The 16,510-nt window shown below is 39.5% G+C and overlaps 1 protein-coding gene and 1 long non-coding RNA gene across 2 annotated transcripts in view; one reads left to right on the forward strand and one right to left on the reverse strand.

Annotated features, from left to right (window-relative positions):
- LOC309512928 overlaps positions 1-16,510 on the forward strand; it is a 156,683-nt gene that overhangs the window by 7,115 nt on the left and 133,058 nt on the right. The window lies entirely within an intron of this gene.
- On the reverse strand, positions 279-15,774 carry LOC309476722 (uncharacterized protein; the record flags this gene model as incomplete). Its single annotated transcript, XM_082139898.1, has 11 exons — positions 15,651-15,774; positions 15,171-15,542; positions 14,904-15,005; positions 14,354-14,586; positions 5,978-6,156; positions 5,785-5,878; positions 5,496-5,685; positions 4,442-4,489; positions 1,783-1,856; positions 1,458-1,561; positions 279-297 (listed from the first exon to the last, which is right to left on the reverse strand). The coding sequence occupies exons 1-11, from the start codon at positions 15,679-15,681 to the stop codon at positions 279-281; spliced, it is 1,446 nt and encodes a 481-aa protein (XP_081996024.1). The 5' UTR covers positions 15,682-15,774.

Here is a 16,510-nt window from a genome sequence, read left to right on the forward strand (position 1 = left end):
TACTATGTGACTATTTCACAAAGTCAACGGAATTGTGTACATACCACCGTGTGTAAGCTGCCATGGCCAAACAATCTCGTCAGATAGAATGGTGTCCAATGTCAGTTTTTCTGCATTAGGAACCAAGGTGTTATACTTCTCCACTACAGAATTTACGATTTTTTTTTCCTCCCTGATCTTTCGGCGGATTTTTGCATCCATCACTGTCCTTATAAAGACGCTGGGACCTCCTCTTAACACTTGCCACCAGCTCCTCTATTCGGCTGGCAACATCAGCATCATTTGGGGATGTTGTTGCTGAGAGGAAGAAATGAAGAGATAAGAAATATGCTTCTTGATTCCATGAAAAAATATTTTTGGTGTATGAGCAAAATAAAGCCTCAACAATCTTTTCATACTTCTCTGTAACTGAGAGGCTACACTTGTAGCTAAATTTGAGTATAGTTAGGTTCTTTATTGTCCCCATGGGGATAATCTTGTCCACACGTCATCAGCAATCAGAGTATGTGCTCTTTGACTACGATTACAATTAGTGGTGCAACGGATCATCATTGATCCGTGATCCGTTCGGATCAATATCTTCGGTTCGGCACTCACGTGATCCGCGGATTGATTGATGAAAAAAAAGTTGTGCGCATGTTCAGTCCACACACAGCGTGGTCATGGCGAGCATTATGAACCGCAGAGAGCGTGACGCCTCATTCGCGCCGCAAAACCTCCAGACGTGCGTAAACGCGTCTTTACATTGACTTCACATTGAAATCACTCGCGCCAGACCATAGACATGCGCCAGACGCTCTATTCGCGTTTGGTGTGAACGCTGCATGGGTGACGGCGAGAGAGAGAGAGAGAAAGAGTGCCTGCGAGTGCGAGCGAGCAAGGTAATACGTTGTCAAATATGTTTAAACTTAAATGAACTACACAAGTAGTTTTGTCTCTTTGTATTAATTTGTCCTGTTATTGACATAGGCCTAATGCGCGTCATTGACAAAATGCGCAACCAGATGTTCGAATAATTCGAATATGTGTTTTTTAGAGGGAATATTCGAACGTCATTTTTGAGCAATTTTGACAGCCCTATATGACAGTGGAAACACATAAAGCATTGGTCCATGTTTAAAGGAAGGAGATGCCTTTTTATGTTGCACTTTAAGTTGTTTTTCATTAATTATGTTAAAAAGAAGATATTATGCCTTGTGCACTTTAAGTTGATTTTATATATTTTAATTTAACAATTTAAAAGTGTTAATAAAAAAATAAAATTAAATTTTGCTGATCCGAAAAATGATCCGATCCGTGACTCTGATCCGAGAAACGATCCGAACCGTGAGTTTTTTGATCCGTTGCACCCCTAATTACAATGAGCCTCTTTGGAATTGCAGCCAAGCTTAGTCAGAAGTGATACATCAAGCACCATATCAAACAGTATAAAACAGTATATCCTACCTTCTGCCCACTCATTGACATCAAAGATCCACCTCTCCAGTTGACTGTCTGAGATGTCCATTACCGTTTTCATGGCCTCCAGGTTATGCAACTGGCATTGCAGGGCTATTTTGGCCTTCAAACATAAATGACAATGAGGGAAACGCCTACAACTTTGACAATTGTTGATAAGGATTGTGAAGTACCTTCACTATTAGAAAACCACATACAACACTAATTAAATATACAGTATATTCGTATATACGTGGACTATCAATATATATGGTATGAACATTTAATATTTTATTTTACAATATCGCTATGCATTTTTGCATAAGGGAAAACTGGTGTCTTTACCTTCCGATATCGGCGGGCAAGGGTAGAAGCCAAGTTGTCAAACTTTTGTTGGTTCCAGCGCATGTCTATGCGTCCTGCAAAAATAAAAAATATGAGATTATCACCTTTCTTTCCAGTAGCAGTAGGAGAAGAAACTGTGCAGACTTGAATCACAAACTTTTCAGAGATAATAACTTACAGTACTATGGAACTATTAATCTGCTGTCTTGTGCCATTTGATTACTGTCCCATGAAAGGGTTAGGTAAATAGCACAGGATAGTGAAGAAATAGTCAAGTCAAGTCAAGTTTATTTGTATAGCGCTTTTCACAATACAGATTGTATCAAAGCAGCTTCACAGTATTAAATTAAAATAATACAACAAAGTTTGTTTCAAGAGGAATTTATTGATTGATAAAATTAAATTAAATATCCCCAAAATATCCCCAACTGAGCAAGCCAAAGGCAACAGTGGCAAGGAACCGAAAAACTCCATCAAGTGACCTAATGGTGTCCTAAAACTCCATCAGGTGACCTAATGGAGAAAAAAAAAAACCTTGGGAGAACCCAGGCTCAGTCGGGGGCCAGTTCTCCTCTGGCATTTATGAGCTAGAGGCCGGATTGTAGTTTGAACTGTGGGATTATATGAATGCCTGGCTGAAGAGATGCGACTTTAATCTAGTTTTAAACTGGGAGAGCGAGTCTGAGCAACGAACAGTATCAGGAAGACTATTCCAGAGTTTTGGAGCCAAATGTGAAAATGCTCTCCCTCCTTTGGTGGTTCTGGATATCCTAGGTATGACCAAAAGCCTTGAATTTAGTGATCTTAAAGAGCGCGATGGATTATAGGGTGATAGAAGATCCGTTAAATAGACTGGAGCTAAGCCGTTTAGGGCTTTATAAGTCAGTAGCAATATCTTATAATTAATACGGAGCTTTATAGGTAACCAATGCAGTGATGATAAAATCGGTGTTATATGATCATATTTTCTTGATCTCGTAAGAACTCTAGCGGCGGCATTTTGGACTAACTGTAGCTTGTTTATAGAGGATGCAGGACAACCAGCTAATAAAGCATTACAGTAATCCAGTCTCGAGGTCATGAATGCATGAACTAACTTTTCTGCATCAGAAACTGATAGCATATTACGTAGCTTAGCAATGTTTCTAAGGTGGAAAAAGGCTGTTTTTGTAACATATGAAATATGATTTTCAAAAGACAGGTTGCAATCGAGTATAACACCCAGGTCTTTTACTGTAGAGGATAAAGTAACAGGACATCCTATGATGTTAAAGTTGTATTGTGCGAGGTTTTGAGGGCGGTTTTTTGAACCGATAAGTATTACCTCTGTCTTGTCTGGATTTAATAAAAGAAAATTATGCGTCATCCAATCTTTTATATCTTTAACACACTCTGTCAATTTGGAAAATTTAGCGTTTTCATCCGGCCGTGATGAAATATATATTTGAGTGTCATCAGCATAACAATGGAAACTAATTCCATGTTTCCTTATAATATTTCCAAGTGGCATCATATATATTGAGAATAACAGAGGGCCTAACACAGATCCCTGCGGCACTCCATAGTTTACTGGAGTTATGATCGATTTTTCTCCATTTAAATAGACAAAATGGTAGCGGTCAGATAGGTATGATTTGAACCAGCTTAGTGCTTGTCCTTGAACACCAGTATAATTTTGTAGTCGATCTAAGAGTAATGTATGATCTATAGTATCGAACGCAGCACTAAGATCAAGTAAAACTAGTATTGAGATACAGCCTTGGTCAGAAGCTAAAAGTAAATCATTTGTGATTTTAACGAGCGCAGTTTCAGTGCTATGATGCGGTCTGAATCCAGACTGAAACTTTTCATAGATATCATTTTGTTGCAAGAAAGAGCCCAGTTGAGCGGACACCACTTTTTCTAATATTTTAGACATAAATGGAAGATTTGAAATGGGTCTATAATTTGCTAGATTATTATGATCTAATTGTGGTTTCTTAATGAGAGGTTTTATAACTGCCAGTTTAAATGTTCTTGGAACATGACCTAAAGATAAAGACGAGTTAATAATATTGAGGAGAGGCTCTTCCACTACAGGTAACACTTCTTTCAGTAGTTTAGTTGGTATAGGATCTAATAAACATGTTGTTGTTTTAGATGAAGTGATAAGTTTATTTAACTCTTTTTGTTCTATAGTTGTAAAGCACTGTAATTGTTCTTGCGGGGTGATAATTGAAGCTGAATTATAAGGCGCGATTGAAGATTGAACGTTTACAATTGTGGTTCTGATGCTTTCTATTTTCTCAGTGAAGAAGTTCATGAAATCATTACTACTGAACTGTAACGGGATATTTTGTTCGGGTGACGTCTGTTTATTTGTTAGTCTAGCCACGGTGTTAAATAAAAACCTTGGATTGTTTTGCTTGTTTTCTATTAGTTTGCGGAGGTGCTCAGCCCTGGCCGCTTTTAGGGCCTTTTTATAACGTGACATACTGTCTTTCCACGCGATTCTAAAGAATCGATGTGTATTTTTTAATATTGCACTGCCCTTCCTTATTATCCTCACATCAAATAAAATAGGATGATGGTATTGTAATCGATCCATCCATTTATGTTGAATATTCTGAGCTTTATATTTTCAGAGTCAGCATATATGCATGAGCTCAAAGTGGCTCACCATTGTCATCAGGATCAAAATTTACTGGTATGCTCCACTCCATTTTACCTTTAGAAAAGAAAACAAAAAAAGAAAACCTAAGTGGCAACAATCTTATGCAGGATTTCAGGGAAAGAAAATGTCATGGACAATCATTTTTTCTTACCTCACATTTGAAATCATGAGCTTTGGCATGAAAAACAGAAAGAAATGGCCTCATTTACCCCTTTTCCACCAAGGCAGAGCTGGTGCTGGTTCGGAGCCAGAGCCTAGTTTCAAATCGGTTCTTTGTTTTTCCACCGCCAAAGCACCAGCTCCGAACCAGTAAAACTGGTTCTTAAGTAGCACCAAATCATTGCAGGGTCTAGAACGGAGCCAAGAAAGAACCGCTTGCGTCAGAGGCTGGGGGCGGGGTTACCGTGGCCAACAAGACTGAAGAGAAACTTGTGACCGCCATTTTTAAATAGCAGCTAGTCGAGCTAATAGCAGCTCGATTATAATATCCGTCTATGTAAGTTACGGCGAGCTGCACGAACGCGTTGGATTCGCCGTGTTTGGATGCCGATTTATTTTCGCAAACCCATGAGCATCCATAGTAACGCAACGTCTATTATTGTTGATGCCTTGTTCGAGATGCATCGGAGCAGCGTGGACCGATCAGAGCTGCGGGAGTGTTTGGAGATCATACGACTCCTTGTGCTTTTTGATCGCTTTCGCAGTGCTTTGATTTCATGTGCTGATCGTTCTGCGAGAAGCCGATGCATCTCGAACAAGTCTGGTGTGTTTGTGTTTGGCGCTGCCGCACTAGCGTTGCTGGGCAACATGATACGTATGCAGTGACGTAAGATATAGCTCTGTTGTGGCTCTCTGGCCGGTGGATACGCAAACCGGTTCGTCAGTCGAACCAACTCCGAACTGGCAATAGCTCTAGCTCTGAACCAGCACCCGGTTCTTGTTGGTGGAAAAGGGGTAATGGTGAGGAGATCCTGAAGCTCAGGGCATTTCTCTGTCACTCTCTGGAGGTAAGGCCAGTATTTGCATGCCACATCCATTGCAAAAAATGTAACTGGCTTACAGGCCATTTGCTTTTGTAGGTACAGGGGGTAGGCAAAAATCTCCCCCCTGAACATATTGAGGGCACGAAGGAGAACCCCATGACGACATACAGCGAGTTCCAGGCCCTCCTCGTCTGTTTTTCCTGAGGACTTCTGAGACGTTTCACGCGCCGCTGACCATTGCCCTCCACAGACACCTCTTCCAGAGACCTAAAACATGGAAGATGAACAGTCCAAACTTGTTCAAACAAAGTACTCTGTAGGACGTGGTGTTTTATAGGTAAATATAGTGAAGTTGTGCAAGTTTACATGACTGGTCGAGGTATGGACATAGTCCACGAATTTTGCAACGTCATCATCATTCGCGATGAACACGCCATCAAAGATGGCTTTTTCCTCCGATCTAAATAAAAGAGATACATATTAACTTTAAATATTCATATGATTTTGAATTCACAGCAGTTACTTTCAAAGTAATGGACCGTCAATGCACACACAGTACCTTGCTGCACTCTTGAATCTGTAGTGCTTACGGTTTCCATCAACGGATACTGCAAGCATGTCTGGGTTGCAAGCTGGGCAGTCAAAGTGGTCCTCCTGGCATAATTTGTCCACTTCGAATCGGACAGCTCCCCACTCCAAGAAGCTTTTCCGGAAGCTGTCTGCTGTGATGTTTCCGCTCTGTTTCAAAGAAGAGTTCAGTAAAAGAGAACAAAAGAGAACAGTAAAACGGATCAAATTAAACAATATACTACACTGAAGTAAAATGTTCTAAATGGATATATTTTGGGATGTTTGTACAAACTTTGTTACCACTCCTTAGAATACATATCAAAGGAAATAAACAATGGCAAGGCAAGGCAAGGCAAGTTTATTTATATAGCACATTTCATACACAATGGCAATTCAAAGTGCTTTACATAGAAGAAATTAAAATAATGAAAAGAAATAAGAATAATTAAAACAGTTTAGAAAAAATAAAATAAAATACAGTACTTTTAAAAAATAAAAAAGAATATTTATTATAGATCTTTCTTTCAAAGGATTCCCTTAAGACTTAAATCTTTCAACCTTCTTTTAACCTTCAATCTTCTTACGACTTCCATCTATCAACTTTCCTTTAACTTTCTTTTCTCCCTCATTTACTCACACGTTCTTTTCACTTTCTTTAGCACTTTAGCACTGCGTTCACATTTTTTCTCAGACGAAAACTTTAATATCGTCATTTAAATACTGTTCTACTTTCAAACCCACATTAATCACTTTCACATTATCACCTTCTGAGTGGGCATTTACAGTTTCGGGCTAAATGCCCTGCTGACATAGGAGAAATTAAAATAATTAAAAGAAATAAGAATAATTAAAACAGTTTAGAAAAATAGAGTAAAATACAGTACAGTACAAACAGTCGGACGAACAGCGGCACAGTGCTCATTCAGTAAATGCACAGCTAAACAGATGTGTTTTGAGTCTGGATTTGAATGTGACTACAGTAGGAGCACATCTGATCTCTTCTGGAAGCTGGTTCCAGCTGCGGCTGGCATAATAGCTAAAAGCAGACTCACCATGTTTAGAATGAACCCTTGGTATTTCTAGCTGATATGATCCTAATGATCTGAGTGATCTGTTGGGTTTATATTCAGTGAGCATATCTGCAATGTATTGAGGTCCTAGGCCATTGAATGATTTATATACCAGTAATAATACTTTAAAATCAATCCTAAATCTAACTGGGAGCCAGTGTAAAGACCTGAGGACTGGTGTGATATGTTCATATTTTCTGGTTCTGCTCAGAATCCTGGCGGCAGCGTTCTGTATGAGCTGCAACTGTCTTATGGTCTTTTTGGGAAGGCCAGTGAGGAGTCCATTACAATAATCCACCCTGCTGGTGATGAAAGCATGCACAAGTTTCTCTAAGTCTTGTCTGGAAACAAAGCATCTGATTCTTGCAATATTTTTCAGATGATAGTATGCTGATTTAGTTATTGCTTTGACATGACTACTGAAACTAAGGTCTGACTCTAGTGTCACACCAAGATTCCTGACTTGATGTTTAGTTGTTTTACCCCTAGAGTGAAGGTATGCGTTCACCTTGAGAACTTCATCTTTGTTTCCAAACGCAATAACTTCAGTTTTGTCTTTGTTTAATTGAAGAAAGTTTTGACACATCCAACTGTTGACTTCGTCAATGCATCGGCACAGGGAGTCAATGGGGCTGTAATCGTTAGGCGATAGGGCTAAGTACAGCTGTGTGTCGTCTGCATAGCTGTGGTAAGCAATTTGGTTATTTCTCATTATTTGGCTCATTGGGAGCATATACAGGTTGAACAGGAGTGGCGCAAGAATTGAGCCTTGAGGGACTCCGCATGTCATGGATGTCCACTCAGACTTATGGTCTCCTATACTCACATAATAACCTCTCTCATCTAAGTATGACCTGAACCATTTTAGGACTATCCCAGAAAGCCCCACCCAGTTTTCCAGCCTGTCAAGAAGTATGTTGTGATCAACAGTGTCAAATGCAGCACTGAGGTCGAGTAGTACCAGCACTGATAATTTTCCTGAATCAGTATTTAAGCGAATATCGTTTATTATCTTTATGAGCGCTGTCTCTGTGCTGTGGTGCGGTCGGAAACCAGATTGAAAATTGTCAAAGTATCCATTCGAGCTTAAGAATTTGTTCAGCTGATTGAAGACAACTTTTTCAATGATCTTGCCTATGAAAGGAAGATTTGAGATCGGTCTATAGTTGCTTAATATGGTCTTATCCAGATTGCTCTTTTTCAGGAGGGGCTTGACAACTGCAGTTTTCAGGGAGTTTGGAAAACTCCCAGAGAGAAGTGAGGCATTTACCACTTCTAGAAGATCTGCTTCTAAACTGTTTAGCACAATTTTGAAGAAAGATGTGGGAAGTGTGTCAAGAGCGCATGTTGATGTTTTAAGGTGTTGTACGGTTTCTTCCAAAATTTTGCCATCAATTTCTTTGAAGTCAGACATAGTAACTACTTTCTCAGGTGGTCTGATCTGTCTGACCCCAGTGCAACTCAAGGATGTGCTGATCACCTTTCTGATATTATTGATTTTCTCAGAGAAGAAAGAAGCAAACTCACTGCACTTGCTGTTTGAGAGCATTTCACTGGGAATCTGGCTTGGGGAGTTTGTCAGTCTCTCTACAGTAGCAAAAAGAGTGCGTGTGTTGTTTAAATTGCTGTTTATAATATTTGAGAAGAAAGTCTGTCTAGCTTTGCCTAGTTCCATATTGAAAGCATGCAGGCTGTCTTTGTATATGTTATAATGGACTACAAGTTTTGTCTTCCGCCACATGCGCTCTGCTTTTCTGCATTGTCTTTTCATATTTTGCACTGCTGTTGAGTTTCTCCAAGGTGCTTTTTGTCTGCCACTCTTCTTCCTGACTTTAACAGGAGCAATATCATCAATTATATTTTTAACTTTTGAGTTAAAAGAATCAAGGAGAAAATCAACAGAGTCAGCAGATATGCTTGGTGTTAAGGATATAGCCTTCATAAATAGTACACTAGTGTTCTCATTTAAGCATCTCTTCTTGACAGACACAGATCCAGCTTCAGTGGCAGGAGAGATCAATATATCAAAGAAAATACAGAAATGATCAGACAGTGCCACATCCTTAATAACAATCGATGAGATGTTTAGACCCTTACTGATAAGTAAATCTAGAGTGTGTCCATGATTGTGTGTGGGTCCATGTACATGCTGAGTCAGATCAAAAGTTTTTAAAACAGTTTTGATTTCTTTTGTCATATTGTTTTCTGCATTATCTATGTGAATGTTAAAATCTCCAGCAATGGCAAAACAGTCAAACTCTGAGGTAATTGTTGATAACAGTTCTGTAAAGTCCTCAGCAAAGGCTGGAGAATATTTTGGAGGCCTGTAAATAATGATAAGTAAAATGCGAGGAGCACCTTTTAACACAGTACCCAGATATTCGAAAGACGGGTAATTCCCAAATGATATTTGCTTACATTGATAGATATCTTTAAAAAGAGCAGCTAGACCCCCACCTCTCTTTACAGCTCTGCAGACACTCATAAAAGTAAAGTTAGGAGGGGCTGTTTCATTGAGGATTGTTGCACTGCAGCTGTCTTCTAGCCAGGTTTCATTTAGAAGCATAAAATCCAGGTTGTTTGTGGTTATTAAGTCGTTGACTAGAAGTGATTTATTTTTAAGTGAGCGAATGTTTAAAAGTGCTAACTTAACAGTCTTACTTTTTGTCCCCACAGCAATCTTAGTTTGACATGTAGTAGGCACCAGATTAGTTGGGTTTGCTGTACGGCTATTGAAGGCCTTAGACTTTCTATCTTGTAATAGAACAGCAATAGAGAAAGATACAGGCACACTGGGTTCCCGCTTGTTCTGTAAACATTTGAGAAAGTTACTGTTATCATAACAGGAACCCAAAACACATCACTGAGAGCTGGTATCAGTTGTTTTTGGTTCACCTCGAGCAGATGGAGGAGGGTGTGGGCCCTGGCGTTTTGGCCGAAGAGGCCGAAGAGCTCTCACAGGAGGAGGGGGCGGGCGAGCTCGGCGCGCAGGCTTCGGTGTTTGAGGTGCCTGACGATTTTTGGTTGGTATCTGGGGGCTTGCAGCAAAAGAGTGGGATAGTCTGGTTCCAGCATGCACTAATTCTTCCATTTTCTGTGAGAAGCACAGGAGTGGAGTCGCTGGCGAGAGTGAGAAAGTATCTGGTGAAAGGGGCTGTTGCTCAGGTGTTATAGGAGGCTGTGATATGCTGTCCTGGCTTCCCTGGCTGTTTTCCAGGAAGTCGTCCTTGGGTGCTGAATCTTGGAGCAGTTCTAATATGTCTGTCTGTGGTGAGCTCTGTGGGCAGGGCTCAGCTGAGATTGTGTCCGTGAGCAGAGGTTGTTGTGGCTCAGTGGTGTTATCATTGTCCTTGTGTGATATGTCAACCGCATGTCCATCTTGTTGCTGAAGTGAAGTCCCGTGTTCATTCATACTGTTTCCAGGTGTGTGTGTGTCGTTCAGATTGACACACACTGCAGAAGGATGATTGAGGGAGAAGTCGATATTGTCCTTTAACACTCTTGAACCAAGTTTGTTTGGGTGATGGCCATCCCGATGAAATAGTTGTCTCTGACTCCAGAAAAGATTGAAGTTGTCAATGAAGTTTACTCCTTTTATATTGCAGGTTTTTTGCAGCCATGTATTAATCCCAAGCAGCCGAGAAAACCTGTTTGTTCCTCTTGCTGGGAGTGGTCCACTGATGAATGTTTGAACTTTCAGTCTTTTAAGTGTTTCAAAAAGTTCATTGAAATCCTTCTTAAGGAGTTCTGACTGCTCTTTATGAATATCATTCTTCCCCACATGAATTATGAGTCGATTTGCAGTCTTATGTTTCATCAGAATGTTCTGAAGTTCCCTGTTTATATCAGAAGTTGTTGCTTGTGAAAGGCAGCATGTAGTTGTATCCCTGCTGCTAATGTTTCTGATTATGGAGTCTCCCACTATCAGAGTACTGGGCTCGGCTGTGCTCTGAGCTGAGTGCCGCTGTCTGCTCGACCTTGAGCGCCAGTTAGCATCAGTGTTAGCTACTGGCTGATACAGTCTGTGTTCGATCACATTCATCACGTTTGGGGATTCCTCATTTACATTCATTAGTACTTCAAATCTGTTCTCAAGATGTATAGGTGTTGGTGGGAGACCAGTGTTTGCCATCCTTGTCAGAGCTGTATCTGGGGTAGAGGATGCTACTGCGGCAATATGTGGGGCTCGTGACAATCTGATGTCTCGAGTGCCTTTGGGTCTCGCTCCCTGTTTGTGCCATCGATTTGTAAGTCGATCGGCTTGTTTCTCTACCTGTCGAGGAGCACTAGTTTCATGGGACTCACCGGCTATATGCTGAGGGTGTCCATGACGAAGCTCTATTGTGTGTTCCGTCTGGTTTGGTGGTCCCGTAAATAACTTTGTTTCAAGAACTGCAATCCTTTGTAAAAGTCTGTGGCAGTTAGTGCAGCAAGTAGATTCCAGAAGAGGCATTTTCTCTCTTATCCTTGTAGGCAGTTGTGTTTTCCTTTCCCCGGAATGTAAGCTGGTCGGGTAGAAGAATTCTGCGTTTTTGTGGTAATCCAAACTTTGTCGTTTGAGCACTGTGCTGATTTGCTGAAGTTAAAATTAGGTGATAAAAGGAGCTAAACTATAAAAATATAGAAGATAAAATATAAAATATAAAAGCGATAGAGCAAAGCGCGGAGCAGTAAGCAAGAGCGTCCGAACGGTAGCTGAGTAAACTTGTGTAAACTTCACTCATACACTATACACTGGTGTATTTGGGGGACCTGGCCATTAAACATACCGGATATTGTTTGACATTCAGTCTAAATCTATACGCAAAGAGGGCTACAACGGCTTCCATACTGTTTAGAATTAAGCCTGTGCAATGTTTAGCCCATTAATCCAAGGGAACACTTCTGGGATCAGGAAATGATATTGGGGAAAAGATGTCAAAGTCGGTAGCCATTGGAGTTGAATTTGAGATCTTCAGAATGACCTGTTTTTTCATAAATGTCGCAGTGCAAACTGCTGATGAGAGAACATGCAGGGCAGGACTTAGGTTGGTGGAGGCCCCTGGGCTTGAGTCACTTTCGGGCCCTGCCTTCTAGGCTATACATTACTTTAAATAGAACACAAATGATACATACACAAGCTATGTATTAGAGCTACACAATTCTGGATAAACTGAGAATAAAAAGTAGAGATCACGATTCTGAACAAACAACTAAACAAAATAACATAATTTATGTTAATTGCTGAAGTCTATTAAAAATGTTTAATTAATCTGAATTATATAAAAAAAAAAAAAACTTTGGTTTGAATGAATGATTCAATTCCTCAATCAAATACACTTGCTTCATAGATGAATCAGCATTTTTTAACGAATCTCCTGAATGAACGATTCAATGACAAATGTTTTTTTTAAAGTCATTTGTCGCCATCTGGTGGCGTAACAATATAATCGATCCAATCGTTATTTGAAGTGCAAAGCTACTTTCAAAAGGTGACTGGTACCGTAGACAGTGTTACATGTTAAAAAAACGTAATAATTTATTTATATGACCACTGATTGAAGCTTGAAAAAGTTTTTTCCAATAAATACATAATGATTAAAAAAGTTCAAAGTGATCATAAGTTTATTGCAATGCACAAATGTCTTGGTCAGAATGAGAATAAAACACTTATTTACCTGGAAAACATATGTTTTGATTGTGGCATTTCTTTGAGATTTAGAATCCAGTATAGGCTAATTATTGTATAGGCTAATTATTGTTTCTTTTATGAATTTAATAAAGAACTCTGTCTCGTATTCTGTCCAAACGATCCATGTAGGCTACTTTTGTGTCCATTCGTTTTTCCTTTTTTAACCCGTAATTGAAAAACGAAAAATGAACGGTTGTTGTCTTTTTAAAACGCAAAGTTGAACACCAAAATTTTAATTTGAACTGGCTACACCAACTGCTGCGCAAAAAAGTAAATATCGACGAATTTTCAGATTTTTGCCCCTTTATTAAACATTTAAAATATTCACAAATTAATATGGAAAACATGTCGATTTGACTGGTTTTCTAAGGCCAAATTAGAACATGGAATTGATGTTTTTCCCGCAGTGCTGAATGAGAAGAGCCATTAATATTATTAATAAACTATTGTTTTGGCTAAAATCACATCTCCATCTCCGCTGTTAAGCAGATGCGCTTTTGGAGAGAAATGCACCTTTCATACGGATTAATCAGAAGGTATTAGCTTTCGATTCGAATTTGTTCGATTTAAAGTGGACATTTCAAGCTTTAGCCTACATAAGCTATATTTTGTTTCAGTTCTCGCGCTCCAGTTTACGGAGATCATGAAAGCGTCTGATTGTTTTATTTTATTTTACAAAAGCACAACATTTTCTTGTTATTGTGAGTTTACACAAATAAAAGTAGATGGGAATAATGTATTATTATTTTCTGTATGACAAGAAATGATAGAGTAGCCTAGGCTATTTTAAGTTGTTTCCACTGTTGATAGGAAAATGCAAGTGTTCGCGCTCGCGCCTCCGTGTCATGCAGTGCGCGCTCCACACTCAGCTTTGTTCCTTTTTTGCATAAAAGCCTCTTCTAAATATAGCCTATTAAATGTTATAATAAAATAATATAAAATTATTATTATTTGCGTAGCTGTACATGGACCTCAAACACACCGCGTCTTCTAAGTCAGGTGACTGTAAATGCGCAAAAACGGTTTCCATTGCAGTTTTGCGAAATATTCCTTTTTCGAATTGCCTGAAAAACCTCCTCATGAGAGTGTAAAAACTTTTTTGCGATAAACGGGAGTTTTTGCGAAATTGACGTGTTTCCATTGTGCTTATTTTCAATTCGCAATTTCAATTTGCGCAATTTGAAGGGTAATGGAAACGCGGCTACTGTCTAATGCGGACAGGTTTTTTCAACGGTTCGGCAGTAAACGAGGCACTACGTAACTGCCAATAACCAATCAGCAAACCTCAAGATGACTGACATTTAATTTAGCTAATTAAATTACATTTTTCATGGCAGGGCAGGGCCAGGTAACAATGCTAGACCAATCAACAAACTTTAAATGAAAAATTAAATGACTGACATATTATTGAAAAAATCAAACGTAAACGGGCGGGGCCCCCTATTGGGCGGGGCCCATGGGCTTGAGCCCAGTCAAGCCCAATGGTAAGTCCGGCCTTGAGAACATGAGTTTATGGTTGTCTATAAAGGGTCTAATGGCTCTGTTCATGTGTACTATCATCATCATCATCATGCCCTCATAGTATTATATATGGAGTTACGCAATTATTACCACAAATACTTACACGGCCAAAGCGAACAGTGCGTTGATCCAGCATTCTAAGAAATGCTTGGCTAGACATCCCTGGTGCAGCCATCTTCAGCTCTTCAAAAGAAAAAAGGACATCTGTTGCGTACACAGTTGAATAGTGAGAAGTGGCAGGCCAGTAGTCATTACGGATCAGGTCATCCACTCCAGGACTCCAAGTGGCTTCACATGCTTTGCATATAATCTGAGGCAATCTGAGATCATATCGCCCTGGAAAAAGAAGGAAATATATACACAAAGTTAATTCTGACAGACCAAACTGTGTCATTCTGACAACTGATATGGGAACATTTGACTAAGGATGGATCAGGAGGACACTTCTACAAACATTTTGACAGGCAAATTAACTATCCCCATTCAAACAAAGGTTAATTGTTTTCCTCCACATAGGTGGGCCCAGCCAATCTAATCAACACACAACCTATTGACACCTCTGGATTTCCATCCATGATAAAGAAAATCAGAGAAAATCAAAAAGAAAATTCTACAGAAGTGACCCCCACCCAAACCCATAAAGTTCTTCTTACCATTCATTGTAACCACAACTATGGACTGTCCTGCGATGACACTGGATGATACTTGTAGACAACCGCATATTGTCTCTGGCATCTCCAAAGGAACAAGACGCTCTTAAAAACAAACAAAAAAACACATGGATGAGAATTAAACAATAACATTTATTTACTGGAAACTATTTTAAACAAGATGCACTTGACGGCTTCATCGACCTATCAGAAAACAGCATTTCGTTTTTCAGTCAAGTCTAAGAATGTGACTTAAAAACTACAACTTACCACACTGGGTTAGAACCCTCTCCACAACACAAGTTGTGGGAGGCAATGGATGAAAAAATGCAAGTGTCATCGAATCCCTGTTGTGGAACACTTGACCTTGGTGGACCCTGACATCACACTGGCCACAGAGGAATGGGTGTGGTCGGCAGTCACAACAACGGATAACGGCTGGACCATTTCCACAATGTTGGCAGATCCGAGTTGCCGCATGTTGTCGAGCCACCATGGTGTTGACCAGTCGGGGTCTCTCTTTCTCCCACCACCCTGATATGAGGCTCTTTCGAGTCGACCAGTCTGCTGAGGCTTGAAGTGCCATTTCATCTTCATGTATGTCCTCACCCAGTGAGCGTTTAAGCTCTTGAAGGAAGGACTCTGTTAAAACAATGCACAATATTTAAAAACAGTAGCATTGAACAATGGCGATTTTATAATAAATGAACATACTGTTTTGAACCAGTGAAGTCAAAATAAATAACACACCTGCAGTAACGGAAGGAAAGTCAATGGTCATTTCCGCACTGGTTTCCGGAGCCCTGACATGAGAGACACCAGTCTTTCGACTCTGGCTGTGACTGGGACCTGCTGTAGCAAAAAAGCTGTTGCTTTTTACACTCAATGACACAAACTTTACCTGATGCTAGGCACAGGTACGTAATAATAACCTCAGATATATTCTAATTCAGACCCATGACTTGTGATTATGTTGTATACCTTTCCAAGATACAAAACTAGATCTGGAGTCTACATTTTAATAAACATTAATGTAGAAAAAATCTTACCTGCTTGTTTCCGGGATGATCTGAGAGAGAGAACACAATACAACAGTAGAGAGAGTAACAAAATACAAGACAAATGTGGCTCTTAAAAGTGCCTTTTTTTCGATGTAATGAGGTGATGTTTTTTTTAAAAAAGGACAGGGATTAAGGAACCTGCAGAGAAAGAGAAGAACAAATCAAAAAAGAATAGATCACCAAACTACATAATACAATATGAATAACTACTAGGCTAAGAAGTTAAGTAAATGGTGCTCTTGTTCATTAATGCAATCACAATATCATAAAAAATAAATGGCTTTAAAAATAAGTTTTTGTGTGAGCTTTAGGGTTCATGATATTTTGAACACATCCTTGTGTTTGGATAAACAAACAGGAATAACATGATCAGGATACTTGTATAAACTTTGCCTTGCCAGACTTAAACTATATATATATATATATATATATATATCCCCAATAATCCCTCAATAAGCATTTACACGTCCAAAATAAAATTATGAGTTTATTTCCACACAAAATGGACTATATAGGCGCTTGCAACAGACTCATTGCCACCAAAGCGCT

The sequence above is a fragment of the Leuciscus leuciscus genome (genome assembly GCF_965113295.1).
Source record: "Leuciscus leuciscus genome assembly, chromosome: 1".
NCBI classification, from domain to species: Eukaryota; Metazoa; Chordata; class Actinopteri; order Cypriniformes; family Leuciscidae; genus Leuciscus; species Leuciscus leuciscus.